General features: G+C 53.7%; 3 protein-coding genes across 4 annotated transcripts; 1 reads left to right on the forward strand and 2 right to left on the reverse strand.

Annotated features, from left to right (window-relative positions):
- Nucleotides 1-820: 820 nt before the first annotated feature.
- PV07_11739 (uncharacterized protein) lies at nt 821-4,154 on the reverse strand. Its single transcript, XM_016399203.1, has one exon. It carries the CDS (start codon nt 3,274-3,276, stop codon nt 1,276-1,278), a length of 2,001 nt encoding a protein of 666 aa, XP_016243765.1. The 5' UTR covers nt 3,277-4,154; the 3' UTR covers nt 821-1,275.
- Nucleotides 4,155-7,168: 3,014 nt separating this feature from the next.
- PV07_11740 (uncharacterized protein) lies at nt 7,169-9,107 on the reverse strand. The gene has a single exon (XM_016399204.1). It carries the CDS (start codon nt 8,712-8,714, stop codon nt 8,112-8,114), a length of 603 nt encoding a protein of 200 aa, XP_016243766.1. The 5' UTR covers nt 8,715-9,107; the 3' UTR covers nt 7,169-8,111.
- A 1,809-nt stretch (nt 9,108-10,916) lies between these two features.
- On the forward strand, nt 10,917-15,537 carry PV07_11741. Of its 2 annotated transcripts, XM_016399206.1 has the most exons (4): nt 10,917-11,189; nt 11,243-12,802; nt 12,850-13,131; nt 13,184-15,537. In XM_016399206.1, exons 2-4 carry the CDS (start codon nt 11,821-11,823, stop codon nt 14,704-14,706), a joined length of 2,787 nt encoding a protein of 928 aa, XP_016243768.1. In that variant the 5' UTR covers nt 10,917-11,189; nt 11,243-11,820; the 3' UTR covers nt 14,707-15,537. The 2 variants fall into 2 exon arrangements, with proteins under 2 accessions (XP_016243768.1, XP_016243767.1); XM_016399205.1 differs by having other exon boundaries at nt 10,917-12,802.
- The last annotated feature ends 198 nt before the right edge of the window (nt 15,538-15,735 follow it).

Below are 15,735 nucleotides of genomic sequence, written 5' to 3' on the forward strand. Positions count from 1 at the left end.
TCTCCTCTTCCTCTTCTAGATCCTTTGGCGTCCTCTTGAGACATTCATTGCTTCTTCTTCTTCTTCTTCTTTTACATCGCGATCGGCTTGTCTGGCCCACCTCCATCGCCTTTCTTCTTCCTCTCTGCTGCCTCCTCATCCCGAGATCCTCCCCCCTTCTCTCCTGCCGTTGCGATGGTCCAGTAGCGATTCGTCTCCCTTCGCTTCTTCTAGCCCAAGGAACACCTCGGTGGGAGGGGTGTCTGTTGTGCTTTTCTTGCCCGCGAGTTCGTGCGTGGTGGCGTCTGTCAGTCGGTGAATTCAGTTTGATCGGGGTGATCCATCGGTGTGCCACTGGCGGGCAGAAAGATAGCTCGGAAGCGCGATAGGTGCCGGAGGAATGCAGAAAGGTAGCTTCGTGGTGTGCCCATCGCTCTCTCGCCGGCTCTCTGCTCAACTTAGTCCTGCACAGGCCCAGGTCGGGACAGGGTAGAGGTGAACTGTGAAGGGCACCCGCCCGGTCCCCGTAGCTCCCATCAAGACCATCAGCCGGATCCTTCTCGCTTTTCTTCTTCGACTCCCTTCTCGACTAGAACATCCATCCTGCATACCATGGATAGCATGCACACGTAGTGCCGTAGCGCCGTAGCACCGTAGCACCGCAGCATGGCCACGTCTGATAACGGCCTGTACCTGGCCCCTCGCTGCTCGGCTGGTGAGACATACATGCGCGAAACGAGGTCGTCGATAGAACTTTCGATTTCAGGGCCGTCGCTGCACAGGGGTAATATCCCATGTTTCACGTTCACACTCACACTCACATTCACATTCACGACCGCAGTCTGATTTTTCATCTTTTGTATTATCAGTACCCCCTTGAAGCAGTACCAGTGTATATATATCTCGGGCGTTGAGCCGTGGTATCAATTGAAATGAAAAGAAGAGAATGGGTGGTCACAAACATTACGAGCGGGGTGGCTTGGTTGGTGGTCGGTTGGGTTGGGTTGGGTCGGGCCAGGGGGGTATATCTCTCAGAAAGCAACACGCATGCATATTGTCCACAACATCCAGTCTTTGCTGTTACAACATCCCACAGCACACCGCAAAGAACACAACACAACACAACACACACACGCTTGTTCTTTAGCGCGAAGAATGTCTATCCTGCTTTTGCTGCTCCCCAAGGTGCAAAGAGTGACTTTGGTTGTCACAGGGTTCCACATCGTCCGCCTTGTACGAGCCTTCCCCCTTTAAGTGTCGCATATCTCCTGTTTCCAAATATCCCAAACAAAAACATTAGATGCCATTCTCGCCGTTCAATCCCCGGTCCTCAGGAATCTTCTCGTTCTCCATGCCCTGAAGGTTGGGGGACTTGGTCGAACGCTTGAAGTAAGACGAGACCTCGGAGTGGAAGTCGTCGTCGTCCTCAGCCAGAGCAAGGTCGTCGTGCTCCTTCTCCTCGACTCTGGATTGCATGCGGGCCTCCCACTCGCCACGCATCTCCTCGATGCGTTGCTTGAAGTCGAGCTCGGCGTCATAGGGCTTGCCGACGCCTCGGAGGCGCTCCCACAAGCTGAGATGCTTGGAGTGGATGGCAATTCCGTGGTAGTCCTTCTCGCGGCCGGCGCGGATGTAAGCCCAGCGGCGCTCCTGCTCCTTGAGATCGAGGCCGGTGGTGTCGGGCATGAAAAGGACGTTGATGATGACACCGGCAAGACCGAACCACGGGACGACCCAGAATTTGGTCTGGGTGGACCAGTAGCTGTAGCCGACAGCGGCGGTCAGAGCGCCCAACTTACCGACGGCAGCGGAGAAACCGTGGGCGGTGGCACGGACGGCGACAGGGTAGACTTCGGCGGCGGCAAGGAAGGTGACACAGTTGGGGCCGAATTGCTGGAAGAACGAGGACAAGAAGTACATGGTCTGGAACTCCTTGATGTGGTCACGAGAAGTGTAGTACGAGAGCTGGGTGCCGGGAATGATGAAGAAGATGAAGTCCATCAAGAACCCGAGGGATTGCATGTGCTTGCGGCCGTAGAGCTTGTTGTCAACCAGGAAACTGGCCAAGTAATAACCGCAAAGCGACACACCGACGTTGATCAGGTTGTACAACCAGCCGGGCATGATGGATTTGGTGTGAGGCATGATGACGCTGATGAATTCGCTCTGGAACAACTTGTTGCCGTAGAAAAAGACGTCGTTCATGTACCACGTGCCAGCGGTGGCGATGACACGGCCACCGAAGTAGTAGAAGGTCAGCTTGAGCGACTCGACGTCGTAACCGGTGACGGCGTTCTTCTTCTTGGCGATTCTCAATTGTCGGTTGGCGCCGGCCTTGACCTTGAAGGTACGGAAGTAGATCAGCCAGGCGGTACCAACCGCCGGGATGGCAAAGGAGACACGGTAGGTGTATTGAGCAGCGACCTTGGAGTACGGGGCGTTGCCACTACCGTGGTGGAAGATCAAGAGCAGGATGATGAGGATGACCTGGTTGGCAAATTGACCCCAACCTTGCATCAAGAAGGCGCTGACGACTTTGCGGCCTCGGTGCAGACGATCCTCTCGAGTCGAGACTTTGCCGGATCCGACAGCGTTCTCCATACCAGAGGTGGCAGTCATGGGATATTCACCACCGACACCGATGCCGTAGAAGAAGAGAGACCAGGCGTAGCAGATGACCCATCCGTTCTGGGTGACACCCCAGGCGCAGACCAGCATGATGAGACCGATGAACATGATGGTGGCATCCTGGATCAGACCCCAGCGACGGCCGATCCAGTCACCAATGATACCGACGAGGATTTGACCACAGATGATACCGCAGATTTCGAGGTAGTCGATGGCGTTGATCCAGGTCTTGCTGCAGATCTTGTTGGATTTCCAGCAGTCCGGGAAGGCGGCTTGGAAGAGGGGCTTGATGTTGCCAATGGAGAAGAGCACGTAACCTTCGAGACCGAGACCAGCTCCGGGAAGAACCATGTTGCGCAGGTAGAAGCCGACGGGAGCGAGGGGGTCGTTCTTGAAGATCTGCCAGAAGGCGGCAAACTCTCTCTTGGTCTCCTGGTGGTTGACCTTGTTGACGAACTTGACTCGCTTCAAGATGGGGAGGTCGGCCCAGTAGACGCCGTTTTCGTCATACAGGTCGTCGGGCTTCAGGAGATATCGGAAGACCTCCTTCTCGTTGGTTGTCATGTCGATGTGAGGGTCCTCAAAGGGAGCGTGAGTGCCCGAGACATCGGGGCCATGAGGGGGGTTGGGCCCATATCTTGTGACCTCGTCCTCTCCGTTGCCAGCCATGGTGTATCAATCAATGGAGGTATACCCAAGGATAGAACACAGAGACACAGGGCTGTGCTGGCGGAGGATGGAAGTAAGAGGTGTTGTTGATAAGTAGTTGAGGTTGGCAAAGGGGAAAGAAAAGTTAAAAGAAGGGTACCCGCGTTTTTATGGGAAACCCAAGTGGCACTAGAAGCTTGTGTAGAGAAGCGGAGAGGCGACCCGAAAAATAAGGAACGATCTTGACGACAGCCAAGGCAGCTCGACGATTGGCCAAAGCTTGACAGTGGCCGGACATGGGCTAAGCAACAGGCCACAAGCCCCAGGCCATGGTATAAAAAGGCTTGTCGCACGGAACTGACGGATGGCTTGCAGGGGACAAGTGATCCAATCGACACGCCTTGAATGGGAGCTGGCAACGGGCGAACAATACCAAAAGCAGGCGCGAGAGAGCCACGAGTAGCAACGGGCTCGATTCATTCGTCCACAAGCGACGGCCAGGGCACACGATGGACGTGCAGCGTGCCGACGTTATTGGTATCGGGGCAGGCAAGGGTCATCGATGAGATTAGAGGGGGGGCGAGTGCTGCAGGCGGATGATATGACTTGTTGGGTTTAAGCCGGTCTGCACGATAAGAGGGCTAGACGAAGGCTACCGTGGGAGGGTCGTAGGGTTGTAGGGTTGTAGGTGGAGCGATGGGCGATGGTCGGATGGAGAATGCTCATCAGCAAGTACGAGGAATGAGCCATTGCCGACAAGGGTCATCATAAGCGGGACTGGGAGGAGTTGAAGAGGGAACGTGGAGTGTGGTGCGTGGTGCGTGGTGCGTGGTGCGTGGTGCGTGAGAGGATGTGTCTCGAGATTGAACTGCTGGGCGGCAAGAGGCGACGGCGCAGGCAATGAACGAAGCCAGAGGAAAAAAGAAGAAAAAATCAAATTAACATTCGACGCCATTCGGCAAGTCCAAAAGTCCACAATTCATGACGGAGATACACACTTTTGTGCTTGACACGCGACAAAGTTTGGGCCACAGCTTCTTGCCAAGGCACGTGTTTTATGTCATTGAAATTCAGCATACGAGCCCCCCCCAATGCATCCAATGCATCGAGTATCAAGGCCATCATCGTGGTTGTTGCCGTCGAGCGACTCGAGCGACCAGACCAGCCGTCACCTCTCTCTGTCTCTCGACTCGTACATGCATGGGGTGGCTACATGGATCGGTGATGGTCTGCTGGTCTGCCACCGCTCGGTGGAGGTGAGGTTGATCTGAGCGTGAACGCCTTGAACACCGCCAGCACTACTCGTGCCGCTTGCATCAACATGCGGCTGCAGTTACTGGGATGAGGATACAACCCTCCGGGCGGCCCCCATGGCGCCTGGTGGCTTGTGGTTTGCTGGGTCGCTGGGGTCGCTGGGCTCGCTGCCGGTTGCTTGTTCTCGAACCGCCCTTCCTCCACCCGGCATGTGAGCGGCGCCAGTCGCCATCGGCCTGATCGTTTCTGCTCAAATCTTCTTCAAACCAAGCATCAGAGCTAACAACAATCGTGTGATCGCTTACGAGGGAGAAGAAATAAAATTGGGGAACAAAAAACTCGGCGTGTTGAAAATGTGGTTGAGGGCGCGAGGTGCTTTTTAAGTTTTGTCTGCCAATGAAGGAGCCGCATTCCCCCACGTGTTGCCCGTCGCAGCGGCTGAGTGGTCGGCAGGGCCTGGACTGGCGCCGATCAGGCTCTTACCTGTTTAGGCAACGGCTGTCCCCGTGCGTTGATGCCCGGTAATTTCGCATACGCCATACCTATCATTACGCGACATTTCGAAGTAATGAATTGCCGTGGTACTTGTACCAGCACCAGGTCGACTGTATAAACAGGTAGCAGCGAGAGACTTCTTCTACAATGAATGGTTCTTGCCGCCCTCGTCACAGCAGCAGCCTCGCCTTATACCAAGATATCACCGGCGTATCTGAGCATTCTTTCTTGCCGAAGTCGCTAATCTCTTGTGTCCGCTCAAGTTCCTTGCCGCATTGACCTCTCTCCATTCCCCCAATACTTGTGCCGATTGGAATGGAAGACCGTGGAAGGAGTGGAATCGTACAAGGAATGGCAATGCGGCAGCCTTGGGTAGAAGGATTGCGTTGAGGGATCTGATCGAAATTGACGGCAATATCTGCATTCAGACCCTATCCCAGATCAGCAAACATGTATAAGTGAAAGACCCATGTTTTTGCTATGTCGAGACAAAGGCTCGTGAAACAACACATGGCATTCTAGGCATGAATGTACCAGAGTGACTGCGGCAGCCCCGTGAGGACTCGTCTTCCATCGAGTCTTGAAATCGCAATCGGTCTCGTATAGTCTCTATGAATGGAAAGAAAGTCGTATAAATCAACCGTGATCAAGTCGGGAGAAGATACAAGTCGAATCAGAAACCTGTCGACTCCGACTTGTATCCCTCGACAAGTGAGTTGATCTTAGGTATACTTCCACCCGGGAATCATTGAAAGAGTAGCCGTCAGTAAACCGATATTTGACTGTTGTAGGTGTCTCCTGTAACTGCCATCTTCTTTACAAAGCAGAATGCTCGCAGCAGAAACACGTACCGACGCTGTAGCTGAGATTCGCAACTCCCTGTATCGCATGCTGAACCGTCCCGAACCCGGGGAATGGGCAATTGGCGCTAAGTACCAATCAGTGCCTGACCCTGGTACCTCTCCACAGCGCCTGGGATCCTCTCACCCACTGAGACGGCTTCAAATCTGCACGAGTAGGGCCATTTCGCCTACTCCGTCCTCCTTGCACAGTGTAACTTCAGCTTGACGTTGCATGTCATCAATAGTGGCTTTCCCATGGGGCGCCCCCTGGGCCTTTCTCCCCGTCTACGACGACGGGATGGCAGAAGAAAACAACGCGTGGAATGAAGTGAAGTTGATTCGGAAAGTGGCCAAATTAGGCGGGCCAACTGCAGCAATGCTGCACCATTCTCAACCCTCGCCGTGGCCATTCGTAGGACTGCTGGCTTCGACCTATCTGAACGACTTATTGCCAGACAGACAGCCCTGAATACTGTCGATCTTCTTTGGTCAAGGTGCAGTGCACAGGTATGGCACCCATATGAATCCCAAATCGTGGACACCCGCGTGTGATATTTAAATCAGCATGCTTGGACATCGCAGGGCCCGCCCTTGATTCGCCGCTCTTTGCCCGTCTTCATCGTTCTTGTGAGCCATAGGGGTGGCTTACTTCTTGACACGGCTCTTCTCTACCTGCAGTGGTTTCATACTCTTGGCTTCCATGCTTAACTCCTTGTCAGGTTGGGTTTGGGAAGCCGTCCACTGACAGCATTGAGCAGAACAGCAGTTGAAGAAGGGAAAGGTCGAGTCGGTGCAGAAGTGACGGAGTAAACTGCCACATCACTGAGTTAGAGGAGTTGGATGCGCCGGTAATCATAGACACTCGCAAAGACTCTGTCTCCATTGCTTGTGTTACCTTGACGGAGCTGCTGATGGGAAGGTCGGCACCTTGGCGAACAGCTTATCGAAGACGGCTGCGATTTGTGCTAATACAAATGAGACTGGAGCGTGCCTGAAAGGATAGCAATCGGGCTATAGCAGAATTGGTTTGCTGGGACAGTGTCTGAGGAGGGATTGTCACTCACTTGCTCATAGGCACTCACGAAACCTTCGCCATTGAGGATGTGCTGAAGTCACGGATCCATGCCAACTCGACCTTGTTCGACGATAGAGAAGGACATTTGGTGGAAGGAGAGATGAAAACATCCAACGTGTCTGTTGGCAGCACAATTGTGAAAGAGATTGCCACGGAATCAAACAAACACTGCGACACTTCCCGGCTGCTTCAAATCACAACCTAGAAGCACTTACAAGGGACGGACAAGGAGATGCATTGAAAATTCGAGCAGCGTTGGTAAATAGTCTTCACCATATTCCTGATTGTGAGCATGTCATTCACCAACACAACTCTTCATGCCGTCGTTCGACCACTGTCGCAGAGATGCATACAGAGCTGGAATCTTTCGACGTCCTCAGGGACAGCCCCTGAAGCAAGAAGGCCAACATCTCGCAGTCCGTTGTTGCTGGTTGTAATTACTGGTACTGTACCACGAAAACTGCGTAATGTTACCTCGTACGGGCCTTGCCCAAACGAGGTTGGTCATATTGTTTCATCTTGGCAGCAGCCTAGCCAAGCGCATTAAACTGAACTTTGGCATCTTCGGATGCTCGCCAACCTCGACATGCTGCATCACAACGTCTGCCCAGAGCCGTATTCGCCTGTGTCAGCCTTGGGGTCCTGACACATGATCTATAAGTATTCATGACATATCTGCCAATGCTGAGTGTGCACTTGGCCCTTCCGTGCACAAGTAGACTTATTCCCATGAAGGGTATCCGCATACCGCCATCGAGTGCTCTACTCAACTTGGCCATGCGGCGTCAGCAACAGACCACCACTTTCGTCCTCTACATCGACCGGTTCCTGGTTTCTGGTGCTTGTTGGCCAAAGTGGTACCTCCCCTGTCTGAGTAACGATCATGACCAACGCGTGGCCTGATCCCGCATCTTCGCGTTCGGGGGCAATGGACCTTGCATCATGTTGTCGCAAAGGTGAAAGCCAAGGGGTGCGCTCTGAATGTTATCACGTGAAAGGCTGGCGAACCCGGGCGCCTCGAGCCTCCACGTGCGATATCGATCTCGAGGCCACCCTTGCCGACGGCCACCTGCTTCTAGAGGTTGTCTTCTGCCGGATGGACCTTTATGGGCATTTTTGTAAGGTATCATCCACCTCGGTGAACCAACGGAATTTCTCGCCAAATACCCTGTGTATGTCGAGACATCCCTTCATTCGCAGGTCTCCAGCATTTTCTTGATAAAACTCTGTAATGTAGGGTTCCACAAAGCCGCAGCCACTCTCTCTTTGTCTGCTAATTGTTTGTTGACCTCATCCGCGGTTGAATGTGTACCCTCTTTAATCCTAACATCAACCCTAAATCTGGGAGGAAGAGACTCTTCCAGCCGAACCCGCACCCCCAGCCCTATTACGGTGGCTAAACTGCAGTGTTGGATCGTAGGGGTAATCAGAACGGTGACAGTCTGGAGATTCGAGTTCGGACGGTTGGGAATAGTGGGCTTGATGGAAATGTCGGGCAGAGAAACGACGGCCAAGGAGCCGAGAGTAATGGGATGCTCGGGATCAGACATGGTGGCTACCAAGTCGTAAATCTCCTGCGCATCAATAGGCTCTTCTTCTGCGTCGCTGTCACTTGGCTCAAGAGACGCCGGACTGGCCGAACGCGTAAAAGGGTCGACGGCAAACGATGGTGCGGGATATGCAAAGGTCGACTGGCCGAAAGAACGGTCATCCCGGGCTGATGCGCGCCGTTTCCGGGTTGGAAGATCTGACGGGTTGAGAACCAGCGGATTCGCATTCTTTCCGTCCTCCATCGCGTGGAAATTAGCCTGGTTGTATGATTACAGTAAGAGAAAGGCCCGTGTTAGGGACCAAGAGAGAAAGATTAGGAGAACGAGCTGGCGTCGCAGTAGCCGGGAGATGGATTTTGCGCCTGAGGTTGAAATCGAGGCAAAAGACGGCAATCTTCGAAAGGTCTCTCACGTGCTGTGCAGCTTGGCGTTGGTTTGCGCTTTCGGTGGTATTAATAAGCTGCGGGGAATCGAATTGTCGCCAATGTTCACTGATCGTTCTTTGGCCGGGTGCTCGCAAGCATGCCTCTAGGACTCAAATTCCTGGCGCTCAATCATGCCGCTGATTGATTTCACACAGGCACACGGACTAGAAGATGATATCAGAATTCGTGTCCAGAGTGCAAAATGTCAACCTTGATGGGTGTTGCCCGCCTTCTCAAAGCGTGGCAAAGCAGGAATAGCCTCTCGTCCTCCGCCCCCTGCACAGCTGACACGCCCCCCCGCTGCGATCCACCGTCCTCGCCTTCGATCGGCATGTCTCAATGTTTCTGGAACCTTACTTCTTCCGTCAGACAGTTTCTTCGCCTGAGTGGCAAAGAGAAGGATTCTGGAAGGTCGCGAGACTCGGGATGAATTAACAAGAACAGTCTCACCACATGCACGGTCTCACCCGGCCGCTGTCAGCCTTCCTGTCTTCGGCCGTCCTCTGTCACGAACTGCCGCTGCGTACTGGCATGCCCTCCGCTGACGGAGTTCGGCCTGTAAGTCTTTGAGATCTACAATGGCTGGCTGTTGGATACCTCTCAGAAAACATCTGATTAGATCGATGAAGTGATGAGACTACGCAGATTTCGGCCGAGAGTCAGCAATCTAGAGTTCTGAGCAAGTTTCAGAGGCTGGTGCGGTCCTTTGCAGCATGACCGAGTTCCTGCTACAGACGGGCCTGTGCCGGCGAGAAAAAACGGGTGTTAGGCAAGCTAAGGAATTGATACATGACGACTCCAGGTATTCTCAACCTGAGATCCTCGCCATTCCAGAAGACAGCGGTAGCTGAGTTGTTCTGGCACTGTGCTTTTTCAACGGACTTGAAATCACCTTCGAGGAGAACCACCCCGTATCCGTTCAGCCTTCGATCATGAGTAACCCGTTGGATAGATTCCGTCCCGGAAACATTTGTCTCAATGCTTGTACCCTGTTCACGTCCTGGTATGTTGGTGGTCGGATTGTCGGAAGCTGACTAGAGCTGACGATTCGAAGAGAACACCGAGGCGTGAAGATAGTGTCGCAGAATTCATTTTCCTAGTTAGAAGCATCTGGAGATGGGGTCTAGCTGCAAGGCTGCCAACTACAATCTTTGTGTTCGGCTCATCTCTGCTATTCCTATTATTTCGACACCTCCAGAGGGCCGGTCGTGGCGAGGACAAAGCATCGATTGGACGAATCGAAGGGGGTATTGGACAATGGGAAACCACTATGCTCTCTCTTTGACATTGCTTTTTCTAGTTCGTTGCATCTGGCAATCCAGGGGGGAAGCTTGTTCTGGCATGCGACGATTGCCTAGCCGATCGGGGATCAGGGAGTAGAGGAGTGCTGAAACTCCTCAGACCCGGAACCAGGGAATTAAGGAGTAGCTCTAGGCACGCGCAGTCATCCTTGTATCACGGAAGCCACAGCAAACCCAGCATACCCGTTCAGCCACATCAATTGTAGAGTTGTGCGTGATGAACTTGCTTCTTCTGAGATGGACAAGCTTGTGGTTTTCTTCCTGACCCTGTCGTAAAGACTCCGTAAGCTGGTGCCCGCAGTTCAAGGCCCCGAACGTCCGAGGCGCGTTTACCCCGGGGGGCATGCACACAGATTGCTGGCAGAGGATGCAAATGATGCTATGACCGTCGAATGTTGCGTAAACGTGTACTGTGTAGAGTGCTTTTGGCGCCCGGTTACAGCTTGTGGCACGCCATCAGGGGCGGCGAGTCGAGGCTCAAGGGTTCGTTCAGGTTGGGTTTCCTGACGTTGCATTTAGGGCTGACGGCGAGTCCAGCCCCTCCTGTCTGGAGAGGTCAGACCGTCAGAGGCGGCCTGGCGAACAGAAGAGCGGGAGAGCAGCAGGAGAGGAGGAGAGCAGGTGAGCAGGTGAGCAGCTCAGCGATGATTCCTTCGTCCGTTTAGCCAGCACCGCCCCCGTATCACCACCACCCGCCACTCACCACCCATCACTCATCACTCACCACTCAGTGGTCCGCCCAACAGCATTCATCCTTGCACTTGTTCACCACACCAACAGCTCGATGTGAGAAACCCAAGCGCCAATCTGGGACTGCGAACCCTTCAAATCTGAGACCCTCGGAGCTGCTTGCAACCACTCCGTACTTTGTACTTTGATTCTTGGACCATCGCGCTGATTGCAGATCTCCCATCCAATCCCCCCTGCTGACATTTTGGCGACCGCGACCAAGTACCGAGTATGCGACTGGACAGCGCCGTTCCCGCAGGCTGGTAGGATACCAAGGTCTTCTTCCCCGCCACGGGCGCTGACTTCTTGGGACAAGAGCACGGCGTATTACTTGAGATTCCCTTCGTTCGCATGTGCGGAAGGCCGTGTCTTGTCCACGCTCCGCCCGCTACCGCCGGAACCACCCTGTCTTGAGATTCGACTATGGCCAGGCATCTTCACGCCTGATGCCTCGAAACTTAGTGAAGATTTTGCCTCTGCCAACATTCTTGTCCAGCGTCTGATGAATCACAAGCCTGCCACTGCCTGAACCTGTGCATCTCAAGGCCCTCGAATTTCCCCCACGTGCCGAGGTCGAAGTGTTTCGAGGTTTGCGCTACACGAGAAAACGTGTCCCCATCATCGACCGCCCTGCCCACTAGTTAGCACCCGCGCACTCTTTGGCCTCTTTTCATCTGTGGTCGGACGTCAACACTGGCTTCTTTTGCGACAGATCTCTTTCCCGCACCCCTTCTTATATGCGCGCAATCCGGCTGCTGCTCACCGGCTTATCCACGAGTTAGCCATTGATTCGATCTTGGACAATCCCACCGCGGCCACAACTCCTCGATCGAGGCACCCGCCGTCCTCGCACTTACCCGATGTGGTGTCAGTCCGAGTGGATGAGATGCCACCATGCAGAGCTATTCTCTGTCATCCGCGCCTCCTTCGGGCCCCAAGAACTATGTCTTTGTCGATGAACATAACCGACATAAGCGGCTCAAGGTGATGAGAGCCTGTGAGGGATGTCGTCGCCGCAAAATCAAGTGCGACTCCGCCACAACCAACACTTGGCCTTGCGCCGCCTGTGTGCGGTTAAAACTCCAATGCATTCCTCCGGCAGGAGGACTCGACAGCGACTCCGGAGACATCGCGCCTGGAAGCGCTGGCGACGAGACGACCGGACCGCCGTCATACTTGGCCGCCCCAGTCGCACCTGGCCAACAACAAGCACAGAGCTATGCGCCAACGGCGCCGGCCTTCCAACTCAACCAAGGGAACCCATACTCATACGATGCGTACGTTACTAACTACCAGAAGCCGTCGTTTCAAGCCGCCGACAAGTCATACGACAGCTTTTACTCGGATTCCCATCAATTTCCAGGGACGGTACATGATCCATATCAGAATGCGGCTCAAACGTATGCCCAGACCCAATATGACGAGAAGCCTTTCAGACAAGAGCGCGCTGGGTCTTCCCCGATCGACCAATTCACCGCCGAAGATCTGATGGAGCACCTTGGCCAGTTGAAGATTGGTGAGAGTGGTGTTGCGCCCTATATTCGATCAGAGAAAAGCAGTAAAGAACTAGACCCTCCGATTCAGGAACCCGACCCTGAACCAAAGATTGCTGCTGCCTTCAGCACCGATGCGGGCTCTCAGATCAGAATACCTCCGGCTCTGATGCCATCGCACGAGGACGCAATGGAGGCATTTGAGACGTACTTCAATAATGTTCACCCATATGTTCCGGTGTTGAACAGAGGTCAATTTTACAACCAGTGGCATGATGACCAATCATCCATATCTCCTCTGATCCTAGAGGCTGTTTTCGCCAATGCCGGTCGACTATCGGATGATCCAGCCCAAGGCGCACAGTGGCTTGCCTTGGCTAATAGTAGGTACAACGACTCCTCTTGATTGCAAGCTGCTAACAACTGCGAGAACACGAACCATTCTTTCTGGACAGTCCGCGGCTGAGCAACCTTCAAGCTTTGTTACTTCTGCTGAAGGCCCGAGAGAGTGCCCCTAAAAGAGGATATTACTATCGTTCATGGATGACTTGTAAAACGGCTATCACGATGGCAAAAGATCTCGAACTACATCAACACTATGAAATTCACTCCCTCGGAGAGTCATGTGGTTCCGACCCCATTGAGTGCCTGACCAAGACTCGAATCTGGCAGACACTTCTGGTTTGTGAGACCATGGTAGGGGGACCGCAAGGTAAATATCACTCCTCGTTGTAGACGGATTTGGTTGACTGAGACGTATTCAGGGCGAACCGATTTCGGCGTCGATCCGAACTCTGTTGATATCAGCGAGAACCCGCCCGGTTCTGAGCAAGACGATTACGAAAGGTCGATTTCGAGACAATTTGCCTATTTCGTCCGCAACGTCCGGAACATTCGTCTCATCACAGATGTCCACCGCAAGCTGCAGAGGAAGAAGGACTGGGCCCTGGATAAAGAGTTTGTGGCATATAACGCCTCCTTCCAGAAATGGCCTGATGAGCTCCCGCCCGACTTGCAGCTCCCCCTACCGCCTACGGGTGCGGTGCCCAATGTGACTTCGCATTTTCTGGGCAACATGCATTCTCATTATCACCTGGCAATCGTAATGCTCCATCGGCCACAGTTATCGGCATCCCAATCCTTCGCTGCTGATAGTCAGTGGAGACACCACATGAGTGTCTGTTACAACTCGGCCAAAATCCTTTGTCGACTGCAAGAAGGAATCTTGGCCAACTTCGATCTGACGGGATTGCTGGTCATGCAAAGAGGGATCAATTTCACCATCTACGCTATCTTGACCTGCATCATGATACATCTGGTCGCGCTGTCTTCGCCGGACCCGGAGTTCAATTTCGAAGCAAAGGACTACTTTGTGCGACAAATGAGGATACTCGAACGATGCGTCTCAGCTTGGCCAATGCCAGAAACGGAGGCTCAAATCAATGCTCTTCGAGCGGCATTTTCGGCCGACGTCAACAAGCCCTTTGAATTGAAGGAGTCGTTCCCTCATGGTACGCCCTCTGAGAATTCTCGACCGTCTCCCGTGTCTCCACCGTCCTACGATAGACAACAGCCGCCGATGCAGTCACAGGGCCAGAAACTCGTTGATCTACAACAGTCGCAGCAACAGCAGCCGCAGCAAGCACAGCCTGGTCCCTACGCGGCACAGCACCTGGGCCAGATGACGCGCCAGACTCCATACCTCGCCACCCCGCCCATTTCGGTTTATACCGCCGATTCAAAACCTCCGACCCCCATGTATGCTCAGAACTACGAACTGGAGCAGACACCCTACTCGAGCATCCCGAGTTCCGCCGGTGGATACTACCAGCAGCCAACATCGGCGACCGAAATCCAGTGGAATCCAACGCCAATCATGGACCAATTCGACACGGCGTTCGCCATTCCTCCATCCGCGCTGGCGCCCCCTCCGTCCTTGTACGGGGGCAGCGGTGCATCGCCTCCGGGGAATATGCACTCCATGCAAGCGAGCTTTACCTCGACGAGCTCCCCCACCTACGGGACGAATTCGCTGCCGAGCTACACACCACAACAGCAGCAGACGCAACAACACTACTTTGCCGCACAACAGTCGCAGTCGTATCAGGATACATCGCCGCAAATGGCGTCGAATTCGCAGCTGCCGATGTCTGCCGGGACCGCCTATGCCACAACGGGCGTGGGAGGGGCGGCTATGCTCGTGACCCCTCAACAGTGGCAGCAGAGTGTAGCCAATGTGATTGACGCAAGCAGATTGAAGAGGCGGTGGGATTATACTCAACAGTAGTATTGTTTGTCTGCTTGTATTCGGGTCATGGAGTTGAATGCAACGCGGCAGAAGTCTGGCGGTCTGCCCGACCACTCTCCCTCATGCCCGTCCTTACAAGTGTAGAATACGGGCGCCAGCTCCTTAGACACAACAACGACGAATGATGTTCTAATGCAGCAGGAACCGTCCAAGGGAGAAGGTCGAATACGGTCAACCTGGGCTTGGATGATATCGTGTCCGTGTATATTTGCTGTTTCGGATGGGCGCACACACAACTGCCCCATACTCGAGTTAAATGCGCACACCCAGGAAGAGGTCCGAACATATTACCCGCCCCTGCTCGTGGGGGAGGGTGTGCTCATCAAGCCCCAGGCGCCAGGATGAGCTGAAAGGAGAGGAGAGGAATGAGCAACGAGATAAGAGCACCGCACGAAACGCAAGAGGGAGGGAAAAAACGAAACAGCTATATACAGCTCGCACGGATTCACGAGGTGAGCAAAGACTCTGAGCTGGGAGATAAGAGACGAGAGTAGTGGCACCGACTTACGATTCCGCCGGAATTGCAGGACGGGCCGCAAATACTGCAAAGGTGCAATCAGTTCAGTGAGTTGGGCGATAAAGGGGGACACCAAGTACGGAGAAGATGCGTGTGTGTCGTCCAACAGATATATACGAGAAGGAGGTAGGGAGTCAACCAAACATGCCCTTTTCGAGCAGGTGGTTTCTGCTCTACGTTGTTTGCAGGCCGGAGGGAAGATGATGATGATGATGACGATGATACTAGACCAGGGTATCTGTGGCCGGCTGCACGACTCTATGAATTGCAACATCCTCTCTTGACCTTAATAATCTTTCTTTGTTTCTATTTTGTTCTTTACCCCGTGTTCCTGTCTATTCCGTGAATCGGATTGTGGCAAGATCAACTGATATATGAGGCCAGAACACTGCCGGGATATCCTTGGCTTCTCGCACGCGCATTCTCCCACTTTCCCAACCTTTGTCAGTGCTCTGCGGCCGAGTGAAGACATGTGTCAACGCCTTCCGGCG

The sequence above is a fragment of the Cladophialophora immunda genome (genome assembly GCF_000835495.1).
Source record: "Cladophialophora immunda strain CBS 83496 unplaced genomic scaffold supercont1.7, whole genome shotgun sequence".
Classification (NCBI taxonomy): domain Eukaryota; kingdom Fungi; phylum Ascomycota; class Eurotiomycetes; order Chaetothyriales; family Herpotrichiellaceae; genus Cladophialophora; species Cladophialophora immunda.

Bases quoted from the DNA above. Each gene is read 5' to 3' on its own strand.
- PV07_11739 (XM_016399203.1), bottom strand. From the start codon at position 3,276: ATGGCTGGCAACGGAGAGGACGAGGTCACAAGATATGGGCCCAACCCC.
- PV07_11740 (XM_016399204.1), bottom strand. From the start codon at position 8,714: ATGGAGGACGGAAAGAATGCGAATCCGCTGGTTCTCAACCCGTCAGAT.
- PV07_11741 (XM_016399205.1), top strand. From the start codon at position 11,821: ATGCAGAGCTATTCTCTGTCATCCGCGCCTCCTTCGGGCCCCAAGAAC. The intron at 12,803-12,849 runs GTAGGTACAACG...AACAACTGCGAG, and splicing joins GTGGCTTGCCTTGGCTAATA to AACACGAACCATTCTTTCTG. The intron at 13,132-13,183 runs GTAAATATCACT...AGACGTATTCAG, and splicing joins CATGGTAGGGGGACCGCAAG to GGCGAACCGATTTCGGCGTC.